Raw genomic sequence first — 26,011 nt, 5'->3', positions numbered from 1 at the left:
CACCAAGGCGGTGGGACAGGATGTGCCCCATATGTGGTCTCAGGTGCAGGTCAGCTCTTCTCATCCCATGCCTGTTGGGATGCTTCCTGCTTCAAAACTATCACATCTCCTTCCTGTTACCATACCCAGTTAGGGAAGAAAAGACACCCATTTGGCCACTACTGGCATAAATTAGATATAAATATAAAATTCAGCATTTTATAAATATAAAATTCAGATATAAATATAAAATTCATTTGTTTCTTACCCGGCCTGCTAACAAAGGCTCAGCTCCAGGCAGCACTCACCCACAGTGCTCAGAAAAACACATTTGGTGTGGGTATTGCTGGGGATGGAGCCCTGTGGTGGAGGTTAATGAGAAAAGTCATATCTTGAGTGCAGATTGCATGATTGGCTTCCAAGATGATTTGCATTGAAGTGTTAAACGCTACACAGGAATGCCAGAAGAGAGAAAGGATTTTCATAGGGCTGTTCTTGGTGCCCCTAAAATTATCAACATCTCTTCTTTCTCCTCTAATGTGGAGCACTCCCTTTCTTGGAGACAGACAGTCATATTGCTCTTCTGCATAATTTATAGTGAATGCACTTAAGAGCAAATCAAACTCTTGAGTGTTCAGGATTAATGGAAGTTGCAGCTACTAAATGTGTGGGCTGGGACTGGAGGTGTCCTGCCATGCTGCTGCACCAGCCTCCTCTTGCTTTAGTATTGACAGCTGGGAGAGTCCAGTCAGTGCTCTCTGACAGCTCAGTGAAGGGATGGTGCCCATTTTTGTAGGGATTTTAGAGGAACTAGTCAGAAAATCATATGGTTTGCTGTTATCTGGAGATAACTCTCCCATTTTTAATGATGAAAGCTGAAGTGAGAGGTGAGAGAAGATATTATTAGATCCCTGAGCATCATGCATGGCCAGAAAGAGGGTCTGTTGTATCATTGCTGCTCAAAAGGGCCCATGTGTTCAGGATCTACCTCACAGGAGCACCATGCTCATCCCTGTGATCATTTGGTCTGGAGTTCACACCATCAAGGCACTGCCTTGGGCAAATGCCCACGAGTGCCCTTGCAGGTCGTTGCCTGTGGGGAGCCACCAGCCTGGGTGTGCCTTGGCATGGGCAGTCCTTGCCATGCAGGGAGGACAGCAGGACAGTGCAGGACAGCTGGATGCCCACATCCCACCATAAATGTTGCTATAATCCAACACAAGGTGCTTGCCATTGTGTTCTCAAGGCATGAAGGCTGCCCTGATAATAACCTGAAGACAAACCTTGCATCATGTTCCTGGTGTGACACTTTGTCCAGGGTCCATGGCTTTCCTGCACAGGATAGTAGTCACTGTAATTTTGGCTCCTTGATTCTAAAAATGAATTTTAAAAATCCCTGTGAGATTGGCACAGTCACATGCACCAACTTGAGTAAAATCCTTAGCTATTCTAGAGCTTGGGCTGATTCCTACCAGCAGATTTGGTCTTCTGCTCCTTGAATTGCTGCATCCAGCAGAACTAGGTTCCTTCCTTATGAGTGGGATGCTGTTCTGATGTAGTTATTTCACTCTCAGTTTTTAATTCACATCTCTGTAAGGAGAAAAATCCAGGAAAGTTAAACTCTAGGTTTACTATTAGATTTGAAACTTCAGTGTTTTTTTCATTCAACAAACAGGAAAATAAAGCTGTGGAACAATTTGATTACTATTATTTACCACTGAAGGGGAAATAAAATACTGTTTTGAGAAAGATTTTGTTTTACTAGTTTTACAAGGAATTTAACTAGTGGTTTTTGTGCTATTTTGAAGTGATGATGAATTTTTTAAAAAAGGTACTTTAGAAACCTAGATTAATAAAATAAATGGGTGCATATATATTAGATGTCATATTTTTGGAACAAAAACAACCTGTGTATTAGTAGTAAGAATTGTTAGCCATAGCTGTGAATTTGGAGGTTGGACATGTTGGTAACAAAGAATCTTTCTCTTTTGGTTGGTTTTTTCCCCCAGTATATCTTAATACTTTTAGTTAATGTTGAAATTTTGTTACAGCTAACTGGTTGGCATATCTCCAAAGCCACATGTTGTAGCATATTTTTGATGCCTTAAGTTTTAGCTTTCATATTATCCAGATTCTGTACTGCATTAGTGTGTAACTCTGAACTTCATATAAAGTGTTAGCAAGTTCTCCTCACAGTTTAGTCAGACAAAACAATCCTTTTCCAGCCAAGAACCAAGGACACCATTGAGCATGGGCCCAAAAAGTGTAAACAAGAGCGAACTGAGGAGAGCAAACTGGGAGGATGGGACTTCATAACCTAAATCTGTAATTGGACAATTAACCCCGATCTGTAAATGGACCAAAACTTATAAAAGTGTAAAAACTCGTGATTTGGAGTCCATCTTGGGTGTAGCTTCAGCTGGGCTCTTGTACTGCCCAGGGTGTATGCTTCAAAGGCCTTTTAAATAAGTACCTACTTTATTCCTTTAACACTGTCTAGCCTGTGTTCTAGGTAGTCTCTCAAGGCATCATTTTCACTAAGGATACACCTGCTAAAGAAAGCTTTTTTAGTTAAATAAAAAGGTTTCTTTTCACTCTCTGAAAGCAAACCCAACTGTCTTCCCTGCTCTTTTTCAAAGTCGCTACCCTGAAATGCCCTTGATTCCTCTAAGCCCCATCTCTTAGCACAGTACCTGCAGCTGGGGAAGGAAAGGATGTCAGATCTTTTCCTTGTTTTTTTATTTAGCGTCATTAGCGGCAAGGATGATCTTGCAGACCATGCCTGAGGGCTGGGTATCATCTGTCATTGTCTAGTTAGCTGGTGTCCTTGTCCCCAAACTCTCCATCTTCTCCACAGGAGTGGCTCTGATGCTGTGGAATTTGCTCAGGTGCCATTGGCTGGCTCTTGTTACTGCCAGAGTTTGACTAATTCTTCTGAAATTTAATCTGGATTTCTTTCTCTCAGGGCTGTGATTATTCTGTAGAGAATTTTTCTGTGATTTACCTTCATCAATTAAATAAATGCATCATAGGAAACTTCTAAAACCTAATGACAAAACAGCCCAACTGTGCTACTTCTGTGGTTTTAATATTAACAACACAGTGCCTTGTGCTAATTTTTGTCACTTTTCTTCTCTTTTTCTAAAAGTGTTCTCTCTGATTTCCCAGTTCCCATGAAGAACCTTCCCCTATCCTGCAGGCCAGCACTCAATGAGTTTTATTAAAAATTATGTATTACAATACTATATTCAGTGAACATGATGTGGGTTTTTCCTCATGCAACCCAGCCTTCTCAGAAAAAGGCCTTGTGCACTAAGACATTGTGCAGACATGTTTCCCTTGATCTGCAATATTGTGTAAACAAACTGTAATTTTTTTAAGCCTTGCCAACTTCGTGCAGCATCTGAAAAAAATAGAACTGGCTGCTTCTCCCTTGGTTTTGTTTAAAAAAAAAAGGACAAAGGGAGGAGATGAGGAAAATCCACTCAAGATTTTCTTTTCCTGTCTGCAATCCCAGGCTGCATTACTGTCCAAACTGCTCCCACCCAAATTAACCCAATTTCCTAATTTACTTGAAATATTTCTGTGCTTTTCTTACTGCATTGGGAATATTTGCCCTTTACAGTAATAAGCTCTTCTCCCTGAGATGGAGAACATCATGGAGAGTTCCCCAAAGAATTGCCACGTTTCTGGTCCCAACATGGGTCTCATTTATTACTCACTAGCAAAAACTCATGGATGTTTGGAGGTGGTTTGTGGTTCTTTGGCTTCTTTTCAGTAGCTTGTAACCATACCATCCATGGCAAGCTCTCCTCTGCTGGTAGGGGTCAGTGTTGGTGGACACAGTGGGCAGCAATGGGTGCAGCAGGTGTCAGCATCCCCAGGTTCTTCTCTGTGACTCCAGCACCTGGGAAGATCCTGCCACAGGGATCTGCAAGCGCCTCTTCACCACACACTTGTGATCCGAATGTAAAATGGTTCTCAGGTTAATGTACTGATGCTCCATGTCAGTGACTAACTGATTTTTCCCTGTAAATCACGAATATAGTCCTGAATAAAGTGACTTCAATAGATGGGAGCAACCCAGACACCTGTAAGCGAATTTATTCTGTTTCAGCCTTTGCAGCTGACTCCGTGAAATGACCATGCCAGCCTTTGTCTCACACAGCCGTTTGCAGGGTTGGAGTATTTGTAATTATATCATTCTTTGGCAAGGTGAGGGCTAGCTGGTTATTTATAATGGATTTTCATCCCAGACATGGAATCAGGTTTTCAAGACCATATAGTTCCTGAGTGTGTGTTTATGGATAAACTTACACAGTGAGGTGGCTTGAGGTCTCTTTACCAATTCACTCTACCTTTCGAAGGACATTCAATGAGCATACGTGAATTGTTACTGAGTTTTCTGAAACTGAAATGTGGGTGGTACATTGAGTGGTCCTTCCCCCTCGCCCGCTGTTTTTAATAAACTTCTGAAAAGGATTGAACTTGAAAATAAGTTGCAAATAAGCAATGTTTCTTATATAAATAAAAGCAGAATTAGTCACTGAAAGTGAAAAATTTAAAAAGACCACTTATTTATTTAGACTGGTCTTTTCTTCACTTGTCAGGTTTCGTTTTTCTTTCTGTTTCCCTGAAGGCAGCAGTTTCAGCAGCTTCAGGCCCTCTTGACAGGAGCCTTTTGCATCTCAAACCCTGCAGGCTTTGAATTTTTTGCAGCATTATTGATTAAGGTATTTCTTTTATCTCACTGCTTCTATTATTAGCTTTTCAAGAGGTGAAGAAACTCGTTTTTGCAATTCAGACTTTATCAAAAGGTGTTACTTTTGGGCCTGTGTCTGCAGCCTGGGAAAATGCGACAGGTGCAGCAGTGGCTGGTATGTGGGTGTTGGCTTTTGCCGCAGGGCAGGAAAGAAGTTCACACGAGTTTACCAGGCAGGACCAGATATCTATAGCAACGTATTTGTATATCCTGTGCCTTGCTCGTTGCTTAGGATACTGACATTAAAACATGTAACACAATCTGGTCTTCACTCTGGAGTTCATTATCTGTCCCAGCCCATGTAACTGCGCATTTCCCCCCATCCCCATCTCAGATCAGAGCTCCTGAGCAGCTCTCGGCAAAGCATGGTCCAGAGGATGTTGTTATAATCCTGTTTTGCAGCATGTTGCTGCCTGATCATTTTTTACCTAAACATTTGTCACTGGCTGGGGTGTGTGGGAGCCCATCTCCCTCTTACAGCTTGGCCCGCGGGAGCTGGAGGCTTCCTGAGCACCTCTGTGTGTGGCTGAGCTGGTGTGAGCTGCTGCTACCCGTGCAGGAAATGTACTCTCAAGGGCTCGCTCCCGAACTGTGCCAACATGCATCTTCAGTGGCTCAGGCTTGCCTTTGGACTGCCTGGGGGGAGTTTTTTGTGGTGTTTTGTTTGGTTGGTTTGTTTTGTTGTTTTCTTGTGGGGCTTTTGTTTGCTTATTTCTGTGGGGGTTTGTTGTTGTTGTTGTTTTTTGTTTTGTTTTTTTTTTTTAGTACAAGGATCAAACTTTTAAAGATAGAGCCTTAGTGACAAATCTGATGCTTTAGATATTTTAATAAAAAAATATTCCACCCCTGTTGAAATGGTTCTTGAATTTCAGACCAACCCAGAGCAATGTTTGCTGCCTGGCTTATGCTGTTCATTTTCTTTGGGCTCCTGCAGTCATGGAGCAGCTTCATGACTGTAACAGATTTGACACACTTATTCTGCTTTATAAGTGAGCACTGCAAGAGAAATGGTGCTACACTTCCCCCCTGCAAAGCAGATAGCTCTGATAATATGAAGAGTATTTGTTCTGTTTCTCTGTGCACTGCCTTTCTCAGCTGGAAAGCACCTCTGTCCTATAGACAGGCATTTCATCAATTTTCCTCTTTTTATTAGCACTAAATTAGTATCCAAGGGGGTTTGCACAAGGAAATACTTCTCTAAGGAGTTATTCCTCCTTTTGCAGCCGTAACTGATTCAATGAGAGGATCCCATGATGAGCTCATTTCAAGGCGGTTTTGCTTTCACAAGCTTTGCAGTAAAAAGCTGGTTTGGTCTCTGGCTTTCTGGGTTGCATGGTCGAAGCACACTTCTACTGGCTGTGACTGGTGGTTGACTGAGAGCTCTTGTGAAAGTGGGATGCACTGAGCTTTGTTACAAGTATTTCAAGTACTTTAGTGTGTGGAAGCTGACAGCCAGTCCATCTGTTGGTAAAAACACAGAATTGCTACTTTAGCTGTTTCAGACTTTGCTACAGTTACTCCACAACCCAGTCTTGTGGTTTAACCCCAGCCCGCAGAGAGACGAGGATGAGATCTGGAGGAGGGAAAGGTAAATCTGTGGGTTGAGATAAGAAAAGTTTAATAACTGAAATAAAACATTATTATAATAATGATAATAACAATTGTAGTGAAAAGGGAGATAATAAAAAGAGAGAGAGAGGTAACATGCAAGAGAAACAAGGGATGCCCAGTGCAATTGCTCGTCACCTGCTGACCAGTGCCCAGTGCATCCCTGAGCAGTGATCAGCCCCCTGCCCTGACAATCCCCCCCAAGTTATATTCTGACCATGACAGCATGGAGTATCCCCTTGTTCAGTTCAGGTCACCTGTCCTGGCTGTGCTCCCTCCAAATTTCTTGTGCACCTTCTCACTGGCAGAGCACAGGAAACTGCAAAAGCCTTTGACTTGGGTGAGCACAGCTCAGCAACAACTAAAACTTCAGCATGCTATCAACATTATTTTCATTCTCAAATCCAAAACACAGCCATGGGCTAGCAACTAGGAAGAAAATGAACACTGCCCCAGCTGAAACCAGGACACCAGTGTGTGTCTTGGCCTCAGTAAAAGACCTTTTTGCTCATTGTTAGGCTTTTGCTATGAGATTATTGCTGATTTTTCTGTAAGCCTAGAAGGACAGAGGTTACATTCAGGTGGGAGTTCTCTGGCAGTTTTGTTTTGAGCCTGGCTAGAATTAATTAGAATTAGAACAGGTGCCACATAATTTTAACAAAAATTTTGGTGTGAAACTGGAACAAAAGTGCATCTGCATTTCCCCCTGTTTAAGCCTTACATGGTCCAGGGTCTCTTTCACAAGCAGTGATTGACTTGCTAAGGCCTCAGCTCTGCATTTAGACAACCAAGATGCTCCTTGTCTGATCACCTCAAGGGCATTCCTTCGATTGTTTTTCTTGCTGCTGTGATAGTGCCAGATGCTCTGAGGGCTTTTGCTCATCAAGGAAAGCAGGGACAGACCTTGCTGCAGTGTATGTGATATCTCTTCCCTGGATTTCACCCTGGTGTGATGGGAATTGAGGGAAAGGCAAGATATGCTGGAGTTAGGTCTCTGCTAACTGCCTGGGGCAATGTTGGGTGCAAGATGTCTCTTCTGCTTTGCTTTCTACACCGACAAGTGATTTAGCTGGTAAAGGCTTGTTAAAAAAGAACAACAAAACACAGCCCTAATCACAGGACTGACCAGAGCATCCCAGCCCTGCTCCCTGTGATTTCCATTAGCAGCCATCCTCTGAGTGGTCTTGTGGCTAAATCAGCTGCTGAGCCTCTGGAAAGTGAGTTGATGAAAGCATTTTATAGCAATCGAATGAAATGTCAGTTGGATGCCAGCAGCAGGGGTTGCTGTCATGATTAATGAGATATTTAGGCATTTCATTTTGAAGGAGCTACCTGCAACACAATTTACATCAAAGCTGTTTTTTCAGATGGGCTTTAATAAATTAATGTTAATGTTGGTTATTTAATTATTCACATGAAATTGGTTACAACTGCAGGATTGCATTTGGGCTGAACACGTTATGAAGCCTTTCAGAAAGCTCAAATGCAAAAAAAAGGTTGTGTTCAGAGCATTGCACATCTTCTGATATAAAGTGATGTGAAAGAGGAGGAAGTGTTGAAAGGGTCTGTAATCTTTTGAATGCAAAGATTGCTTGAATATAAAGCTTTTGAAGCTGATATTTAATGAGCATCTCTTCAAATAACAAGATATATCTACCACTAGGAGAAGTAGTGAAATCTAGTTCTAGATTTATTTATTTATTCTATTAATCTAGAATGATTACCTTACCTCTCCGTTGTCTAGGGGTCTCTATTTTTTAAGGGAACGGGAATGATAAAGATATTACAGGAATAGGGAGAAATTATATTAAACCTTTTCAAACCTCTTTTAACTACCAGTTGAAAGATTTGCAGTCCTTAACCCTGAGCGTCAATAAAGCTGAGGCAATTTCTGCTTATGTGTTAAGTGGGCTCTGCTGTTCCTCCTGCCCCTCTCCCAGGGAATTCTGAGGCAGTGGTTGATGAGGCAGGGACTGCTTTTCCAGATGCTAGTTGTTACAAAGCGTCTGGGAATCATGAAGTGGAAGGGCTCACTGAAGGCTGGAAACTGCAGGCACCTCCTCACCCAAGGAGAGGAACATACTATTACAATTTCTGCTCTTTAAAAAAATGGATCACATCTGATCCATTATTTGCTCCAAGCTGCTCTTTTCTGCAATTTGACTTCAGCAGACTGGAATATTGTGTTTTCTGCCCTCGGCACTGCAAGGATGACTATCTGGAGCAGAGAAGATTCGAAGATGGAAAGGCAGTAGCTGAGAGTTAGTGGTTTAACTGGAGGGCAGCCTGATGCTCTCCTAAGGGTGATAATGGCAGGGACCAGGAGCTGTAACATCCCTGCACGTTGGGAGCAAGCAGAGGCATGTCAGGTATGTGGAGAAAACTGTAATATAGTGGACAAAAATAAAGCTTTGGAGTTGAAGTATTGGCAGCTTTTCTGGAAAAGAGAAGCACTAATGACAACACAGTTGTCCGTTAATGCACGGAACTAACGAGCAGCTGTTTGTCTCTGAGCATTAAGCCACAGAGCAGGATGTGGATTTTTTACATTGCTGAGGCAGTGCACAGACTAAATGGAATACAAATAAAACAAGCTTACATTCTGCTGTAGAGCAGCTTATTTTTTGCTGACCTTTAACATTTTAAATTTTTTTGGGTTGTTATGCACGCTTGGAATTTTTACTCTCTGGGAAGTGCTTAGCCCCTGTTTTTCCTGGTTTCGGCATGCTTTGCAGCTCAGCTCTTGCAGTTTCCAGGTAGTCTGCAATGTTGGCCTATTATTAACCTGTCTTCTGCATTGGCTCTGAGCAAACCCAACAGGCACAACAGTTTGTGCAGAGAAACATCATTTATGCAAACCAGTCACAGGGGTTTGTGTACACTTGTGAATAAACTTCTTGAATATGAGGAAGGACATGCAGCTTAACCTCTAGCTCAGCAGCACAGTTTGATATTGCTAGGTAGCCATGAAAAACTGCAAGGGATAAAAGTAAGAAATTATCAAGGTTTTGGTTTTTCTCCTGTTGTTGCCTAAGTGCAGATTGACCATCTTTCATTTTGCTGAAGGAGCTCTCCTATTGCTGGGCAGTCTCACCTTGTGTGGCACAACATGGGCATTGTCAAGAGAGAGGACAGACCCAGCCCTCTCCTGATATCCTGATGAAATCCTGGATTTAAATGTGCTTTGGCCCTGGTGAGGGAATATTGAACCCTCTGAATAAGCTTCTCTAAAAGTATAAACCCAAGTAAACTTGAAAAGAGTTGCTTTGCCAAACATTTTGCTTCAAAAAGCCTTATTCTCTGATTTGCTGGGAGGGCTGGAAGGGATGAAATCACTTGTGCTAGTGCTGCTGTAGCAGTGATCCATCTGCTCATGCTGCCTTCAAGGCTGAGAAAAAGAGGGAGAAGTCTTTTGGGGTGCTACTGTTGAGCATGGGCTGTGCTGAGCTTACCCTTGCTGCACCCCCCTGCGACTCTCCGGTGCCACAAGGAGCACCAACCAAGCCCCACCGTACAGGACCAAGCTCCCATTGCTGTGGGGCAAGTGATGCAGGGAGGGAGGAGAAGCTGTATAAGCCAAAGGGTTTCAAAGAACATCTGGACAATGCAAACATGACAGGCACGGAGCCACCTGCCCTTCTTGCTTCTTGTTCAGCTGCATTTACTTTCACTTTTGAACAGATGGATTTGTCTTTTCATCACTGCTGCTGTCCCTGCCTGCTCCCGCTCAGTCATGGCAGCAGATCAGCCTGTGTAGGAATCCAGAGCTGGGCATTGCAAGCCGTGTGATGGAGGAGTGGGATTGCAGCACAGAACTAAAATACTGAGCTTTATTGTTTACCATATAATAAGGATTAATAATAAGAATTAATATTTCCCAAATACTTCCTCCTGAACTACCTTCTCCTCCACAGCATATTAATCACTGAGAGAGCCTAGAGAAGAGGAAAGGAAGCCAAATTAAATGAGGTCTTTTCCTGGTGATTTATAGCATCCTTTTTCTCCTCTTTCCCCCTTGCCCCAAGGGGACCCTCTGTTTCTAGCAGGGTTCTACCTCTCCCCAGCCCCCCTCTGCCTAGCATGGCTGGAGCTCAGACAGATTTTCTCTTGCTTTGCAGCTGCTGAACCCAGACCCAGAAGAGGATGGGGAAGCAGAACAGCAAGCTGCGCCCCGAGGTGCTCCAGGACCTGCGTGAGAACACTGAGTTCACAGACCACGAGCTGCAGGAGTGGTACAAGGGCTTCCTAAAAGATTGCCCCACGGGCCATTTGACTGTAGAAGAGTTTAAAAAAATATATGCAAATTTTTTTCCCTATGGCGACGCGTCAAAGTTTGCGGAGCACGTCTTCCGCACCTTTGACACTAACGGCGACGGGACGATCGACTTCAGGGAATTCATCATCGCCCTGAGCGTCACCTCCCGGGGCAAGCTGGAGCAGAAGCTGAAGTGGGCGTTCAGTATGTATGACCTGGATGGCAACGGGTACATCAGCCGTGGGGAAATGCTAGAAATAGTGCAGGTGAGCATTATCTCTATTGGACATCTTATTGGTGTTGCTGTAGCCTCTTCACCATGAGACAGCTGGAGCTGGAGATGAGGGATGTGCTGAGCTGGGTCACTCCTGCCCCAGGGAGGTTCCTGAGCCCATGGTTTTGTAGGACCCATGATGGGATCTATAAGATGCAAATGAGGAAAGGCCTGAGATATGAACAAGGCACTTGTGCAGCTGGCCTGCAGCCAAAATTCTGCAGCTCTCCCTGGGAGTTTCTTAGTGTGATGTTCACAGGATCAAAAACCCTAAATGCAAATTCTGTTGACCTGATTAATCTCAGAATTAATTATTTGAATCTTCAAATCTGAGTCAGTGTGAACTCTGGATGAAAGGCTGTAGCATGCCTTTGTGTCCCAAAGGCAGAGGACATGTATACCACAGGCTATAGTGGGGGCAGGCAGTGCAGTCCCCTGTGCCCCTACCTTACATGCTGGCAGGGGTTTGGCCTTGGCAGTGGCTGCTTGTCACCCACTGTGCAGTTGGGATGTGTGTCCTGTGCAGTGCAAGGGAGTCATGTATCAGCCAGTGCCCTGACACTGGTCCTCGTGGCTGGGGTGGGATAATTTAGGTGGAAGTCTAGGACAACAGAAGCTCTAAAGAGGCCTTATCATTATTCATGTTCTTGTAAGTCAGAAGAAGCATTTCCTTACCCATCCCCAAAGGCAAACAACCCCTATTGCTGTGTATTCATATTCACCATAATCCATGTAGCACCCCACATGCATACATACAACTGGGTGGAGGGTGAGAGCCAGACAAAGAGGTGCTGGCTTAGCCCTGCTGCACCATTGTCTCCTCTATTTCAGCTCAGTCCTGCTCATACATTAATCTAGACTCTGACTTTCAGTCAAAGTGACCCAGCTCTTCTTCTGAAGCACAAATGAATACAGGGAAGAAAAATAAAAAAGCTGCAGTCAGAAATTCCCATTCATTTTGGTTTATAAAGTCCTGCAGCTGCCTGCCAGGGTCAGCTGTCTTTTTTTGTTGCTACAGACTTAAATTCTTTGTCTCTGTCCCATGCTTTATCATTTGGATTGTGTTTTTCTTATATCTCTTTTTTTAAACTTTTTTTTAATACTCAGGCAATTTACAAAATGGTTTCATCAGTAATGAAAATGCCAGAGGATGAATCCACTCCTGAGAAGCGAACAGACAAGATCTTCAGACAGATGGACACAAACAATGACGGTAGGATTGCCCTTGGCACCCCTTCCTAAGCTCTAGAAATAGAGGTTTTCTAGCCTAGCCTTGGTAGATGGCAGAATTCTGGGAGAGGGGAGAAAGGGTAGGAATGTCCTCAGTAGTGCCTCTGGTTTCTGCCTGGCCTTGTTAAGCATCTCTGGTCCAATCATAAATAGGGTGAATAAGTGAGCAGTGAACAGAGGGTGAATTCTCCTGCTGGGGGGCTGATAGGGGAGCAGTCCTTCCCTGGCATTTCGTGAGTTAATCCCCTTCTGCAAAGGCTCCTCTGAAATCCCCCTGTCTTTGGGCTATTTTCTCTGGGCACAGCACAAACCTGGCACAAGATTTTGTTCCCACTGCCCTTGATAGGGTTGCACTCCTGGGTTTGTCATCAGTAACATGAGTCCTGAATGTGGTTGAGCACCTGAAAGCAAAAATTCCCCAAATCCGTAACACTTATTTTCTGTGTGTGTTTATAGCATGTATAAACACATGGTCACACACCTCTGCTGCACTATGAGCATCAGGGAGATGTAGCAGCTCCCAAGCCAGGTTGTGGAGTTCGTTGATAAATTATCTGACAGTGTACACATCACAACCCCTCCACCTGTGCTGGCTCATTTCCTTGGGTTTGAAAAATACAGCAAAAAATGATCAATTTCCTCTTCTCATCAGCTTGATGACATGTTTCCTCTATTCCCAGTTGAGGTGGAGCTTTTGCCTGGGAATTACCCTGACGTGGCAGCTGCCCACATCAGTCAGGAGCTGTGTCCTATTGATGTGTTCAGTGAGAGCAAAGATTTGATTCTAGCACTGAGATATGGAGACCTGAAAAAATACCCTTTTATGTACATAAACAGTTTTATTTAAGAGGATTTTATGGCTGCATTTTGGTGTCTGCTGCTGCAGTCCCCAGGGCAAATTCCTGGCCTTGCTGAAGTCCTCAAGTATTTTACCTTTGACTTCATCAAAACTAACACTTCATCCCCTGGCTTAACATGTGGACGGCCCTAAAGTAACATGATTAAAATATTTTTGGTCTGCGGAAAGTAGCAATGTGTGCAGATGTGTAACAGAGTAGTGGTCTCAAAATCTGCCATATAAATGCATCCTCCATCTGTTGCACTTTGTTGCCGAAATAAAATCATCCTATTCCCAGTAAAATATCAGCCCTGCAATTCATGCAATGCCAAGGAATAACATCTGCACATGTGTGTCTGGTGACTGAAAATGTTTCTTCCCCATCTGACTGTTGGTCATTGCAAATAGATTTTGATTTGGGCTTTGCTTTTAAGTAATACAAGGCAAAGGGCAAACCAAGAAATATCCCGGTAATTAGGAGGCCTCTGCTTTTGTTAAAAACACTTAGTTTGGGAACATTAGCTTAAAAGCCAGAAATTAGTGTGCCACGGGTTTTTGAGCTTCTGTAATTTCTACAAGAGGAAGACTTGCTCATTCATGGAATTATAGAGTTATGTCCCTAAGTGCCACATCTACACATCTTTTAAATGCCCTGGGCAGTCTGTTCCAATGCTTGACAACCCCTTTGGTGAAGAAATATTTCCTAATATCCAATCTAAACCTTCCTTGGTGCAACTTGAGGCCATTTCCTCTTGCCCTGTGGCGTGTTACTTGGGAGAGGAGTTCCTCCCTGTTCAGCCTGTTTATGGTGCTGGCCACCAGGGTCATTCCTCTTCCATCCCCACAACAGGCTGGTAGCATCCTGGGGCTGGTGCAGACTGGCACAATGAGCTGGTGCCTCTCTCTCTTTGGGTGCATGTGGCCAAAAGTGGCAGCAGGCAGCTCCCAAGTGCAAGATGTTTGTACGTGGCTCCTGTCTCGAGCATAGCAGTTTGGGGTGGGTAAGGATAGCCCTGGAGTGTTGTATGAGGGTAGGGTAGGTGAGTGCACAAGCTAGATGGGAGATTACTAGACATGGTGTCTGGGGTGCAGCATATGCTTGTTGCCTCCTTTTCATAGGGAAAATTTCATTTTTCATTAATATTACCATGTCCTATTTCTGCCATGGTTCTGGGCGCTGGAGCAGGGGAGTATTGGTGCTAGCTACTTGGTGGGGGGCTGGGTCACCTCACCATGAGATCTGAAGGAGCAGATGGAGTATTTCCTCCTTGCTGTATCAAGACATTCCATGGGACTGTTGGAGCCAGGGGATACTGGGGTGGTTGCTCCTTCAGAGATCAATTTTCAGATTCTCAGACTGTTACAAGGTCCATCCAAGTCAGTTCCTCCGGCCTAAATTAAAGATGTATAAAACAGAAATGCTCAGGAACAATACATAGCAGTAGGTGTGCCCCAGGGCTGGCTTTGCTTGTAAAGCCATCCTATTCCTGTACACCCAGCAGGGCACAGCAAGTGACTTGCAAAGTCATGGAATCATGGAATAATTTGGGTTGGAAGGGGCCTTTGAAGGTCATATAGCCCAACACCCCTGCATTGAGCAGGGACATCTTGAACTAGATCAGGTTGCTCAAACCCCAATCCAACCTTGTAGGTGCTAGAGAAGCCATGACTGCTCATCCCTACATGTCACAAGAACAAGAGGACAAAGTGGGGATATTTGGAATATTTTGGTTTCAAGTGTTGTAGTAATAAAAGCATAATTTCAAAGCATACATGTGTTTAGGTACCATACCTTATGTTCATTTGTCATGTTATTCATATAGTCTGGTTCTGAGCAAAAAGCTGCCAAATGGTACTGGAATAGTTGTTTTTAGATTTATTGTAAGAGTTGTTTTTAGATTTCGGACTGTCTTTTTAAATAAAGAAATAGCAATTATTATGCTGGATTGGTTTGCAAAAGAAAAATGCATTTGGGCTTAAAGGCTTGAGTAGGATTTAGCTGCCGTGCATTGCGCTAAATTCCCCTCGATGCCTTTGTGGTAGATTAAATAGATGTTACGTTGCCTCGGTGAGGAGGGATTCTCTGCTACAGCAATGGTGACAGGAACAACTGACTTTTAAAAAACGATTTCCATTTTGGTTGTCCTCCCTTTCAGGTAAACTGTCGCTGGAAGAGTTCATCAAAGGTGCCAAGAGTGATCCCTCCATCGTGCGGTTGTTACAGTGCGACCCCAGTAGTGCGAGCCAATTCTGATGAAAGCGGACAGTGTGCTCAGAGAACCTCGGCTTGTGTCCTTCAAGCTTTGCTCGCAAACGGATGCCTTCTCAACCATCCCTCCACACTTCGCGGATAAGACCCCGTTGCCAGATTGTGTGTGTGCGTATGTGTCCGAGCGAACCAGCCCTCGCTCCCCCACTAACACCAGTGCAGTTCTCCTGTGGCAGCTCCGGTTCTGCTTCCCTGTAACGTTACCATTCACTCTGCACATTTGAAACATTAATCGAAAGGTTTGTTTACATGCAACTATGAGAGAGTTCAATGGCTGGCGAAATACCACTTCACTTAGTCCGTGAGAAAGGTGATGTTCCCATAGTTCCCGAGAAGATGCTAGGTAGGACTTTTACCCAAAATAGCAGATGGTAGATAATTTATTTTGCTTCAGAAATTACTATGTTGGAGGGGAAAAAAAGAAAAAAAAAGTGGACTGAATGGAGTAGAAAGTTAAAAAAAAAAAGAAAAAAGGAAAAAAAAAAAGCAGCTTTCCTGGGCATGGTTCCAATTTTCTTTTTGAGGAAAATTGCTTGCACTTATCTAATGGTCTTTACTTTCTTTTAATATATATATAAATTATATATATATGGTGAAGTAAAATTTTAAATATTTAGGTCATCTATTTAAGGCATAAAATAGAATTCAAGCTTTGTTTCTTCTAGTCGTCTGTGATTTATTCAAATCTTGGAGATTGTTTTTTTGTGATATTTATGCATTAGCAAATTGCTGTTCCAAAAGAAATGCATGACTAGCAGTTTGTGGATATTTCACTCTGTTTAATTCCTGAATGCAAATATTTGTTCATTTTTACTGTCAGTCATTCCGGTATTACTGTATTGACAAAAGACCTGAAAGGAGTTCATCCTCATTTTGTATTTCTCAGTGGAGTCCTACTTTCTGGTGGTTGCTGCGTTAAATGGCTTTTGAGTGCCCTGAGGTGACGTGACTGGCACTGCTGTTCTCAACTTGGCTACACCTCCTCCCTTTTGCTGTCGATATGTTAATAGTCTTGTGCATTCCAGTGTTATTTAATATCTGCCTAATGCCAAGAAATATTAATTGAAATAAAAGACTACTTTTCTTGTCGCTGCCTGTCTTGATCTAAGCCATGCACCAAGTTCCTAGTGTCAGGTATTTGGGGAAGCGCAAGGATGGCTCCCTGCACAAAACCTCTCAGTCTTGTCTGAGAAACAGTGCCTTTAAATGCATAGGGGTTTTGGGAGCTGACTGTTGTGGCTGGGTTAACACAGTGGTCTTGGTGCCTGTGGGATCCAGCTCCATCCCAGCTGAATCCAGGGTAAAGATTGCAGAAAGGTGACAACTCAGTTTCTGCTGGATGCAGAGCAACTCAAGGCAATGAAGGAGAAGCTGCTGGCCCTGCTGGCTGGGCTACCATGGCCACAGCTTTTTAAAATAAAGTTCCTGTCAGGTGTCAGGTACTTGCTGGATTAACATTTGACATTGGTAGCATGGGAAGCAATTTTCTCCACATTCATCAGGTCTGCCAGTAGCTGCATAAGCCTGCCCTCTCTGCAAAATAAAGTATCAAAAATTATTTGGCCTGAAGTTAATGTTGAGCATGTAATGAAGGGATTTTTGCTGTGTAGAATGTTCTAGTAGTGGTGAACTAGAATGTTCTAGTACATGATAATACTTTATTAAAAGAAAGAGAGAGAAATGTTTGCAATATCCAAGTGGAAATACATATAATCAGACTTGGTCTGCAATACAAACTTGTGTCAGTCCTGCCAGCAAAAGAGTGTGTTCATTTTTTCCCCTGGAAATTCAAATTTGAGCAATTAAACCAACAGTCCTTTCAACCACAACACCCTGCTGATGAGGCAGCCCTGAAAGGGATGTTAATCAGAAGCCTGCCTGCTTTCCCAGGGCAAGCCCAGAAAAAAAGCCCAACTACTGAAAAAAATCTAATTCCACAGTAGCTGATCATCTGTTTCCAGCCTGCTTGTGTTCATGTTGTCAGTCTGTCTGCCAGGAGATGCTGGAGTGTTAGATATGCTGTAGATGTTCTTACACTAATGACTCTTCTTGCATGGATTGGGGCCAAAAACAGCTGTTTAGATGTGAACTGGCCACTGGGCTTTATCATTTCTGTATCGTTCTGAGTGTGAAAAAATGTCATTGACCTTGTGCTGGGATGGTACCTCTGAGGTGGACCACAACATTTGACTCTTGTTTCTGTATTCTTAAAATGAGTCAGGCATAATCAGTCAAGCATTGCATGATATCTTGGGTACCAAAGATTTAAAAATTGTTTTGCTGCAGCATTCATAAATGCAGCAGCTCATTTTCATTTGCTTCTCTAAGTGGAAATTTTACTGCCTTTTCCTGGAATCTCACTTCTTCTGGTTTCCTTTGCTGACTGTAGTGAATAGCAAGTTTAAGTAACTGTTCAATAAAGCCCAAACTCTTCTCATATGGAGAAAAAAAACTCCTTACAGAAGCTCATTTTGATAAATAAGCTTACCTTGTTTTTGCAGAAAGAAAGTAAAAGAACCTAAATTTTAGAGGTTAGAAAGTTCCCATTTCTTTGATGTTACGGTTTTTTCTCTGATGTGTGCCAAGGTATCCATGATGGAGTTTGCTGCCTGCCACAGTCTGACAAGCCCCTGCACAGCCCTGTGCAGACACTGGGAATGTGTCCTGCTTCATCGGACCCAATTTCTTCTGTCTTTCCCTTTGCCTCTTTAAACTATCCAAGCCTAGATTTGGGAGTTTTCCCAGTTATCTCTCACTGTTTTCATGGCTATTAAGGAGTTTCTTCTTTTCAGGGCAAGATGATTTCATTTCAGACTGGGACTGGCAGAAATTGTGTGAGTAAGATGCTCCCAGCTTGCCTTCCAGGGAGAAGTGAAGGAAGATGCCCAGGAAAGGTGGACATGCATGGCATCCCAGGGAAAATGAGAGATGCTCTGAAGCCCAACCAGGCTGAGCTTTTCAAAGGTGGCTTCTGATATGGGGGACCTTTTAATTAAAAGGCCAACTAAGTACTGGAAAGGGTTTTATCTGCTGCTGCCAAGCAGCTCTTTTAAAGTCAGACTTGCTTCACAGGTGCATTCACAGTCATTGGGTGACTTTGGTCATCTTGGCTGTGCTTGAGCAGCTCCTTGGAGGATGTCTCTGCTTTCCTGGCTGGTAACAAGGACTCAGAACAATTTCCAGGCTCCTTCTCCAGGATGTCATTTGCATGTTGATACAGGCAAAGTTCAAAACCAGCTCAGAAATCAATGAAAAGATAAGAGAGCTTTACTGCTTGTTGGGCTCCCAGGAATGTCTTTCATAGAGGGACTGTTGTGTAGAGGGGTTAAACATTTGGGAAATCAAGTCCAGGTGATTCATAGGAAACTTCAACTTGTAAAGTGGTTTAAGTGTTTTTGTGAATTGTATTTTTAGTGAAAAATGGAGTCAAACTTAGCAAAAGTAGTTCAGTACAAAAAAATCTCATAATTGTGTCCATTTTTGCCTCACTTTAATAACCTATGTGATTATTTTCTTGCCATGGAGATATTGAACACTGAAAGCTCTGGCTAATTACTACATAAATTCAGGCTTTTCTGTATGAATTGCAGGTCTTGTTAAGCTAATTCAGAATTATGTCATTACCTTTTGGATAAAGTCTGTCTGGTTGCAGCCTAACTCCAGCATGGTTGGCAGAGGTGCTTGGGTTCAGTTTTGGGTGTCTCTTGCCAAGTTTCAATTGGCCCTTTGTTTTTACATCAGGCCCTTTGCAATGTATTTTTAGCAATAGCCTCTGAGTAATAAACTCCTGTGAAGAACAACGTGAACGTTTCTGCAAGCACGGGGCAGATGGTCTCCATGGATAGTCCTCGATCCATTATGCAGGGCTCTATTCATATTTAAAGGTTAGGAACAGCCATCAACTTTAATGGTCCAGTGGGCAGACTGGCATTTTGAGCTCCCTGTGCTGCACCAGGGTAGATATAGTGCTGATGAACCTGATAATTGCTGTTATCTCTTTTGGGAGGAGAGATGCTTTATTGAAAAGAAGGAAAAGGGTGGGAGAGGAGAGCAGAGCATCTCTGTGTAGGAGCTTTGGAGACGTGCCTGCATTGCTGGGAGCAGTGTGCCTGCAAGCAGAACTTACCTGGTGCCTACACGTATCCAGTGTGGTGGTTTGGATGCAGACACACTTCTGAACACACTCATGTTCACTGTGCCTAAAGGGCAGCCAGTGCATCACCAGAGGGTCAGGTTAATCCCAGGCTTTCAGCCATGTCACGCTAGTCAGAAACCACCGCCAGAAGGAGGCAAGGAAGTGTCATGGCAGCAGCCTGGTGTCTGTGGGGACAGACAGGCAAGGTCACCACCACCAGATGGGTGGGTTATTTTAAGAGCTAGCTGGTTCTTCCTGATGGAGGAACAATTTATCACAAACAAAATCTGTATTGATTGAGCTGTCACTAGAGGGACCTATCTCTTACATGAAGGTGAGAAGCAGGATCTCTTCCTTGCTCCTCTCTACACACATTCCCACACCTTGGTGTTAGGTGTTGCTGGGGCCTGGGTGGGTCATGATCAGCTCCCTCAAACCCTCCTGCCTGTGGACTGTTGCTTTGAACACATCTTTAGTGTCTTCCCTACCCTGTACCTGGCACTGGGAGCTGTGTCACTAAACCTCTGACCACTGCCAGTTCACAGCTGTGCTTCCAGGGCACCCACCCCAGCATTTTTTTTTACCTTTCCAAAACAATGCAAATCCTTTGCCCAGGACTTTGGTAGGTTCCTTAACATTTTTTTTTTCTTTAAATAAACTGTTCATAAAGCAGTATGGGAACTTAGTGCAGAAGGTGGGTCACACTCTAAAATCCAAGATGGTCACAGATATATTACAGCAATTATGACAAATTACATGCTGGGTGAAATTTGCAGTGTTACCCAGGCCATTCTTCAGGAAATGAGGTGTAAGCAAGGGAGCCCATTTTTCTCTGGCACTTGGCTGTACCTTCTCTTTCCCAGCACTGGGGATGGGTTCTCTGCAGCAGAGAACAGGAGCAGGGACAAGTCCTGCCTAAGGGTCTCATCATGTCAAAGTCACCCACAACATAAATTTTCATTGATTTTCCCAGGTCAGGACACAGACAACCTTCCAGTCACTATTTGCATTTTGCTTTTTAGTTTCCAAGTAAGTACTATCCTTAAAGCCTAATGTGGGTATATATACGTTGAGACAGGATTGAATCTAGATTTTCATCAGCAACATGTGGAGAAAAGTAGCCTGAGAGAAGACCTTATTGGTTTCTACAACTACCTGAGAGGAGGTTGTAACCAGGTGGGGGTGACTAACAAGTAACAGGATGAGAGGAAATGGCCTCAAGTTGCACTAGGGGAGGCTTAGGAATAGAAGGAAAAATTTCTTCACTGAAAAGGTAATCAAGCATTGGAACAGGCTGCCCAGGGAAGTGATTGAATCATCATCCCTGGAGGTATGCAAAGGATGTGTAGATGTGGCCATGGTTTAGTGGTGGACTCTATGACCTTACAGGTCTTTTCCAACATAAATGATTGTGTAATTCTGGGCTCTGGCTGTGCATGGTTCTGCTCCAATCTTTCCTCACTCACAAGAGCAGCCATGTATTTCTTCTATGTATTAAAACACCTCTAATCCTTCCTTGAGACTTGTTTGCACGAGAAGAAGATGCAAACTGCTATTCCACCCGGTGTCTCCATTTTGGGTATATGCAAGGAGAAACACTTTGTTCCTCCCATGTGGGGTTTGGGTTGTAGCCCAGCCTAAGTCAGTACTGTGCTGAGCCTGCACCAGCAGTTGTGAGCTCCAAAGGAGGTGTCTGGCAGGCAGCCTCTCCTTTTCACCTCTGTAGGACCCTTGTTCCTGCTTCTAAGAACTGTTTTACTGCATCTTTGAATTTTCTTACTGCATCCTCGCAGTGGTGGTGGCTGCAGGGACAGCCCATCCCACACTTTCTACACATAGTTATGAGACTGTGCTGGAGATCTGCAGAGCAGGGCTGGGGGTGTTCCTTGCCAGGTCTTAAGCCAAACATGAATAATGAGCAATAAGACAAATCAGGCTTGTTTGAAGAAACACTGAGATGGCCAGCTCAGAGGAGAGTGCCAGCTAACTCATAGAATATTAGCTCATCCCCTCTTATGGAGAAACAGAACTGAGTTAGGGAGAAACAGAGCTGGTACAGATAATCCTCTGCCTGAATTAGTCTTTCATTTGGGTTTTTTGGGAGCAAGCTGTCTTTGTGAATGGTTTTTAAAGTCTGGGGAAATGCCATGTGCTGAGCCTCACAGCATGGAGCTGGGAGCATCATCCTCTTGGGGACACTGAGCCCTCATTTGGTGCAGCTTGTAAGAGCAGCAGGCTTCCCATCTCCAGCTGCCTCTGGGTTGCTGTGTGGGAGCTTCAGCCTCCTCGCTCTGGTGCAAAGGTTCAGTCACAAAATGGGGGTGGGAGAAGAGACCCCTCCTCCCAGCAGACCCAGGTGGTGTGAACAAACACACCACTCCTGGGGCTGCAGCAATGACTGAACACTTGTGTTTTTTCTCTTTGTTTTTTTCTTTAATATTTTCCTGGACCCTTTTCAGGGTGAATTCCACTGCTGAGTGGATGCACGGGCAGCAGGCACAGTGCTGGCAGCTGGTTCCTCAGGGAGAAGGTGGGTGCATGGACTGTGCCTTAATATGCCATTAATGATCAGGAACAAAACACAAACATTACAGACATTTTCCTTGGAGAAAATAAAATAAACTCAGCTAATTTAGATGATAGTGTTGCACAGCCATGGTTATTCCTTTGCTGATTTCCTTATGAACTATTAACACATGTGAAGCTCACGACAAGCTGCTAAAGGACACAGGCAGTGCCATTGCATGTGTGTGGTGACACTGAGGAGGAGGGCTGCCTGCACACTGTGCACAGTGTTGGTGCTTGAAATGGGTTTCAGGTGCCAGGGTTTACCCCACACTGCACCATCCTCCATCTCACCAGCATCATGTGCAGCAAGGTCTGGGGGAGCTGCTGCTGGCAGACACCCTGACCACTCTGGAGAAATGTGATCTTTGGGGAAACTGGCTTTCATAGCCTTGCTGTGCCCCACCTGGGTAGCCCTGGGGGCTAAAGATAACTGTGTGTAAAAGAAGAACTTCACTTTTAATCAGGAATGGCTTAAGTCAGCTTTAAAAGCAGCTGTTGAACCCTTCTGAATTACTTGGCAGGGAATTCCACATCCACTTTTCACTGAGCTGCTGGTGCTTCAGGCATGTCACTACGAGTCCCCTGTGGGACCTGCTGACAGCTGCAGCGAATAGCAGGGCTCCTCAGGCAGCCCCCTGTGGGACTCCAGCTGTCCCATGAGGATCCCAATGTCTTTTGGGACCAAGGCATTAACATTGGTTAAACCTTCAGGACTACTCTTTTGAGGAAACTCAACAACTCCAAGTCTGCTTAGATCTTTAGTAACTGCCAGCACTGCTGCTAGAAACTGTGAAAAAAAAAAAAAAAACAAACAAAAAAACCCCTAAGAAAGGTCTTTCCCCTCTTTACCTTTGAGTGTGATGCTTTCCTGGGGTGCCTGTGAGGGAGATGCTTGCCACCCTGGTTGCATCTCCATGTGGCCCCTCCTGTGCCCACCACACGGTATCCAGATGATGCTGTCCACACAGCAGAGGCCAGGGACACCTCAGTTGCTATGGAAACATAAAAAATGAACCAGGAGTTTAATTTTTTCTCTCTTTCAAAGCAAAGCCCCTTGCTTGAAACCCCACTTTCTATTTTGGGTGACTTTGCAGCCCCTCATGTTCACATTCTCTGCACAGTTCACAGCATCCACACTGGGCAGGATGCCTGAAAGGAATAAAACATCCCTGCCCAGCAGCACGAGTGCAACTATGCATGGGATGGTCTGGCAACCAAGGCAGTGGAAGGGACCCAAATCTTCTCTTTCTCTTCTCTGATCTAGCAATTGTCTGGCAAAGTTACTCTCAAGGCACTTGTGCTTTGCACTTCCCTGCATTTTTGGTGGAATTTGGCATCACCTAGAATACAAGGAAAGGGACAAAGAGGACTGTGAAGGACAATTATGATGAATTTCCATATTCTGGTAGCTGATTCTCAAAACAAAGCTCACAGCACCAAGCCTAACAGAGTCCAAGAAGTGTTTGGACAATGCTGCTGAACACATGGTGTGAGTCTTGGGAATTGTCCTCTGCAAGGCTGGGAGCTGGACTCGAGGATCCTTGTGGGTCCCTTCCAACTCAGCATATTCTGTGATTCTACCATCAACCAGCAAGGTTTGTGCTGTTCCTTGCATTTGTACCATCATTTTTCTAATTTTATTTTCTTCAATACCAGCTGCCTTTGTTACGCTCCTTCCACCCAGCTACAAGTTTCAGTGCTCTTATGTGGCACGTGTTTTTAAACTTCCTTTTTATGCTTGAGCCAGCACCAATTGATGGTACCTCCCCCAGCAGCCCATGCTTGCTTGCTTTGGGTGTCCCACAAATCCCAGCAAGCCACCTCACAGCTGAACTTGTGGGCAGGCAGCAGGCACTGGTGGCAAGGGGACTTTCTTGAAAATGTCCATCAGCTTATGCCACCGGCAGTGCACAAAGCTGATGGCACTGACAGTGTTGCTCCTTACTGCACTGCTTTAAGCACTTTCCTAAGGACAAGGCTAAATGTCCTGCCTCTGGGGTTGCCTTGTTCTTCCCTAGAATGAGCAATTCCACCTCTGTCTTGAAGTCTGAGTAATTTCAAAATTTTCATCTCCATCAGCACCACAGCTCTGTCTCAAAGTCTTTTTCTGAAGATAGACTGCTGAAGTTGATTCCTTCCTCAGTAATGTGATTTAAATCACTCTTCAATCACTAGTCATTTCCTCACCTTGTGGCAATAAGGACAAATTAGCAGCATAAATAAGAGAAACCTGCTTCTAGGAAATGGGTTCAATTTAGAGTGGGTTTTTGAGAAGTGGCTGCCAAGCTTGGATCAGTTGGTTTCTCTGCTGTGGGTGTATGAAGGAAAAGGGCACAAGCAGGAAAAATAGCACATTCTCATGTTGTGCATGACAATGATGCAGAAGGAAAGGGTTTCTGAGTGCTGTAGGGGGTGCTACTGGAGCACTGTAGTCACTCCTGCCTGCGTGCTCTCTTCACCTGCACCAGAAGCTCATTGCCACAGTGCATAGATTTTTCTGGGTGGCCCAGCACACCCTGAAAGTCAGTGCTTAATCAAGCTCTGAAAGGTGAGGGACTCTATTCCACTGGTGGTATGTAGCCACCTGTATTGTTGAACAGCAATGAGATTTACCCTCCAGCTTGCTTCCAGGTCATGCCTTTTCCTTAAAAATAGGGGAAATTTTTTTTTAATACGACAAAGAGTGATGTTGGGGAGGTGTTAAGACTCAGCTTCAGGGGTTGGTGGGCTTGCCTCTGGAAACAAAGCTCAAAGTTCACTTGCTCTGCCCATGGGATTGGGAGACTTATTGGTACTTCAGAGAATTGACCACAGCCTTAGCAGGCTGGCTGGCCATCTTGGATGACTAATTAGTGATTTACAAGGAGTTGGAGCCTTTAGACATGCTCTGTTGTGTCCTGGAAGAGAGGATGGAGTTGGACAGTGAGTACCTGGGTAAGCTGGAGTATCATACAGGTGAGAAGAGCTGAAGTAAATGCATTTGACCCAGGCAGGTTTTTAACTTTTTCCATGTATCTTAAAATAACACGGTTTTGGTTTTTTTTCATCCCAGAGTAGTGATATTTTACTCTTTATGCCACCAGCATGGTGGTAAAAAGCCAAGCTATTTCATTTCTTTCCCTTAAGCAAAGTTGCAGCCACTGCTATGGGTGACAGTGATCCAGGCAGAGAGCTACTGCCACCTGAAATGCCACAGGAAAAGCTTTCCAACAGCCTGCTAAAATGAACAGAAAGAAATTGCTTGGATCAGGTGGTAGCCACCTGAGTGCACCCAAAGAACAGAAGGATGAGAGTGTAACATCTTTCTAAAATCAGCCTCCAGCAAACATGATACCAAATTATTAGCTGGAGTTTCTTTTAGTCACTCCAGGGCATGGTCTAAGGAACTCCAAATCAGTAAGCCTCATGTCTGGACCAGAAAAAATCAGTAGAAACTATAGCAAAGTACAGACATTGCAGATGCTAGATAAATGTGATATATAAAGGGAAGAGATAGAATGAGCTCATAAAAATGGAAGTTGTGCCTGATAAATCTGTGATCTCTACAGGAATGAAGAGGTAACACATTCCTAAATGGTCTGAAAAGGGAAGAATGGATAGATAGATAAATATAAAGAAGTTTACTGGTGATACAAGATTGTTTAGGGTCATTAGAGATTAGGCAAAATATTGCAGAAGTTTTTCTCCATATTGATTCCGAGGCAGCAAAGCTACTACCCGTTAACTAAAGCTTAATTAAGTTACCTAATATTAAGTAAAAGAAAAAAAGTCTCTAAAAACGGTAGTTGTAACTATTCATACACTTTAAATTCAAAATTTAAATGGTATTGGGATTACTTTGGCTAGAGGTCTGAAAATATCAAATCAGTGCTCACCTTACAAGACAAAGAAGCTTTTGGAGAGCCTTACAGTTTAGGATGTTACTGACCTGGGTAAAATGGTTCCCTGGGCATTGCATTTGTCATATGGGGGTTACACTGGCCTTTAGGACCTGCCACCCCTGCTCTGACACAGCATGTCCCCCCCTGTGCAGCCTTCATGCCCATGTTTCCGTGCCTTTAGCTCTTTGCTTGACGATTTAAACTCTCTACAT

At 43.9% G+C, this 26,011-nt stretch overlaps 1 protein-coding gene across 3 annotated transcripts in view; it reads left to right on the top strand.

Annotated features, from left to right (window-relative positions):
• Positions 1-16,304, top strand: part of HPCAL1 (hippocalcin like 1) — a 64,865-nt gene extending 48,561 nt beyond the window's left edge. For all 3 annotated transcript variants that reach the window (XM_030945779.1, XM_030945778.1, XM_030945780.1), the window contains 3 exons: positions 10,468-10,870; positions 11,986-12,091; positions 15,103-16,304. In XM_030945779.1, coding sequence (XP_030801639.1) covers positions 10,493-10,870; positions 11,986-12,091; positions 15,103-15,200 — 582 coding nt within the window. In that variant the 5' untranslated portion in view covers positions 10,468-10,492 and the 3' untranslated portion in view covers positions 15,201-16,304. The remainder of the gene's footprint in view (positions 1-10,467; positions 10,871-11,985; positions 12,092-15,102) is intronic.
• Positions 16,305-26,011: the final 9,707 nt, after the last annotated feature.

Source organism: Camarhynchus parvulus, chromosome 3, assembly GCF_901933205.1.
Source record: "Camarhynchus parvulus chromosome 3, STF_HiC, whole genome shotgun sequence".
Taxonomy (NCBI): domain Eukaryota; kingdom Metazoa; phylum Chordata; class Aves; order Passeriformes; family Thraupidae; genus Camarhynchus; species Camarhynchus parvulus.
Note: the sequence above shows the minus strand (reverse complement) of the source record. Positions and strands in the feature narration are given on the sequence as shown.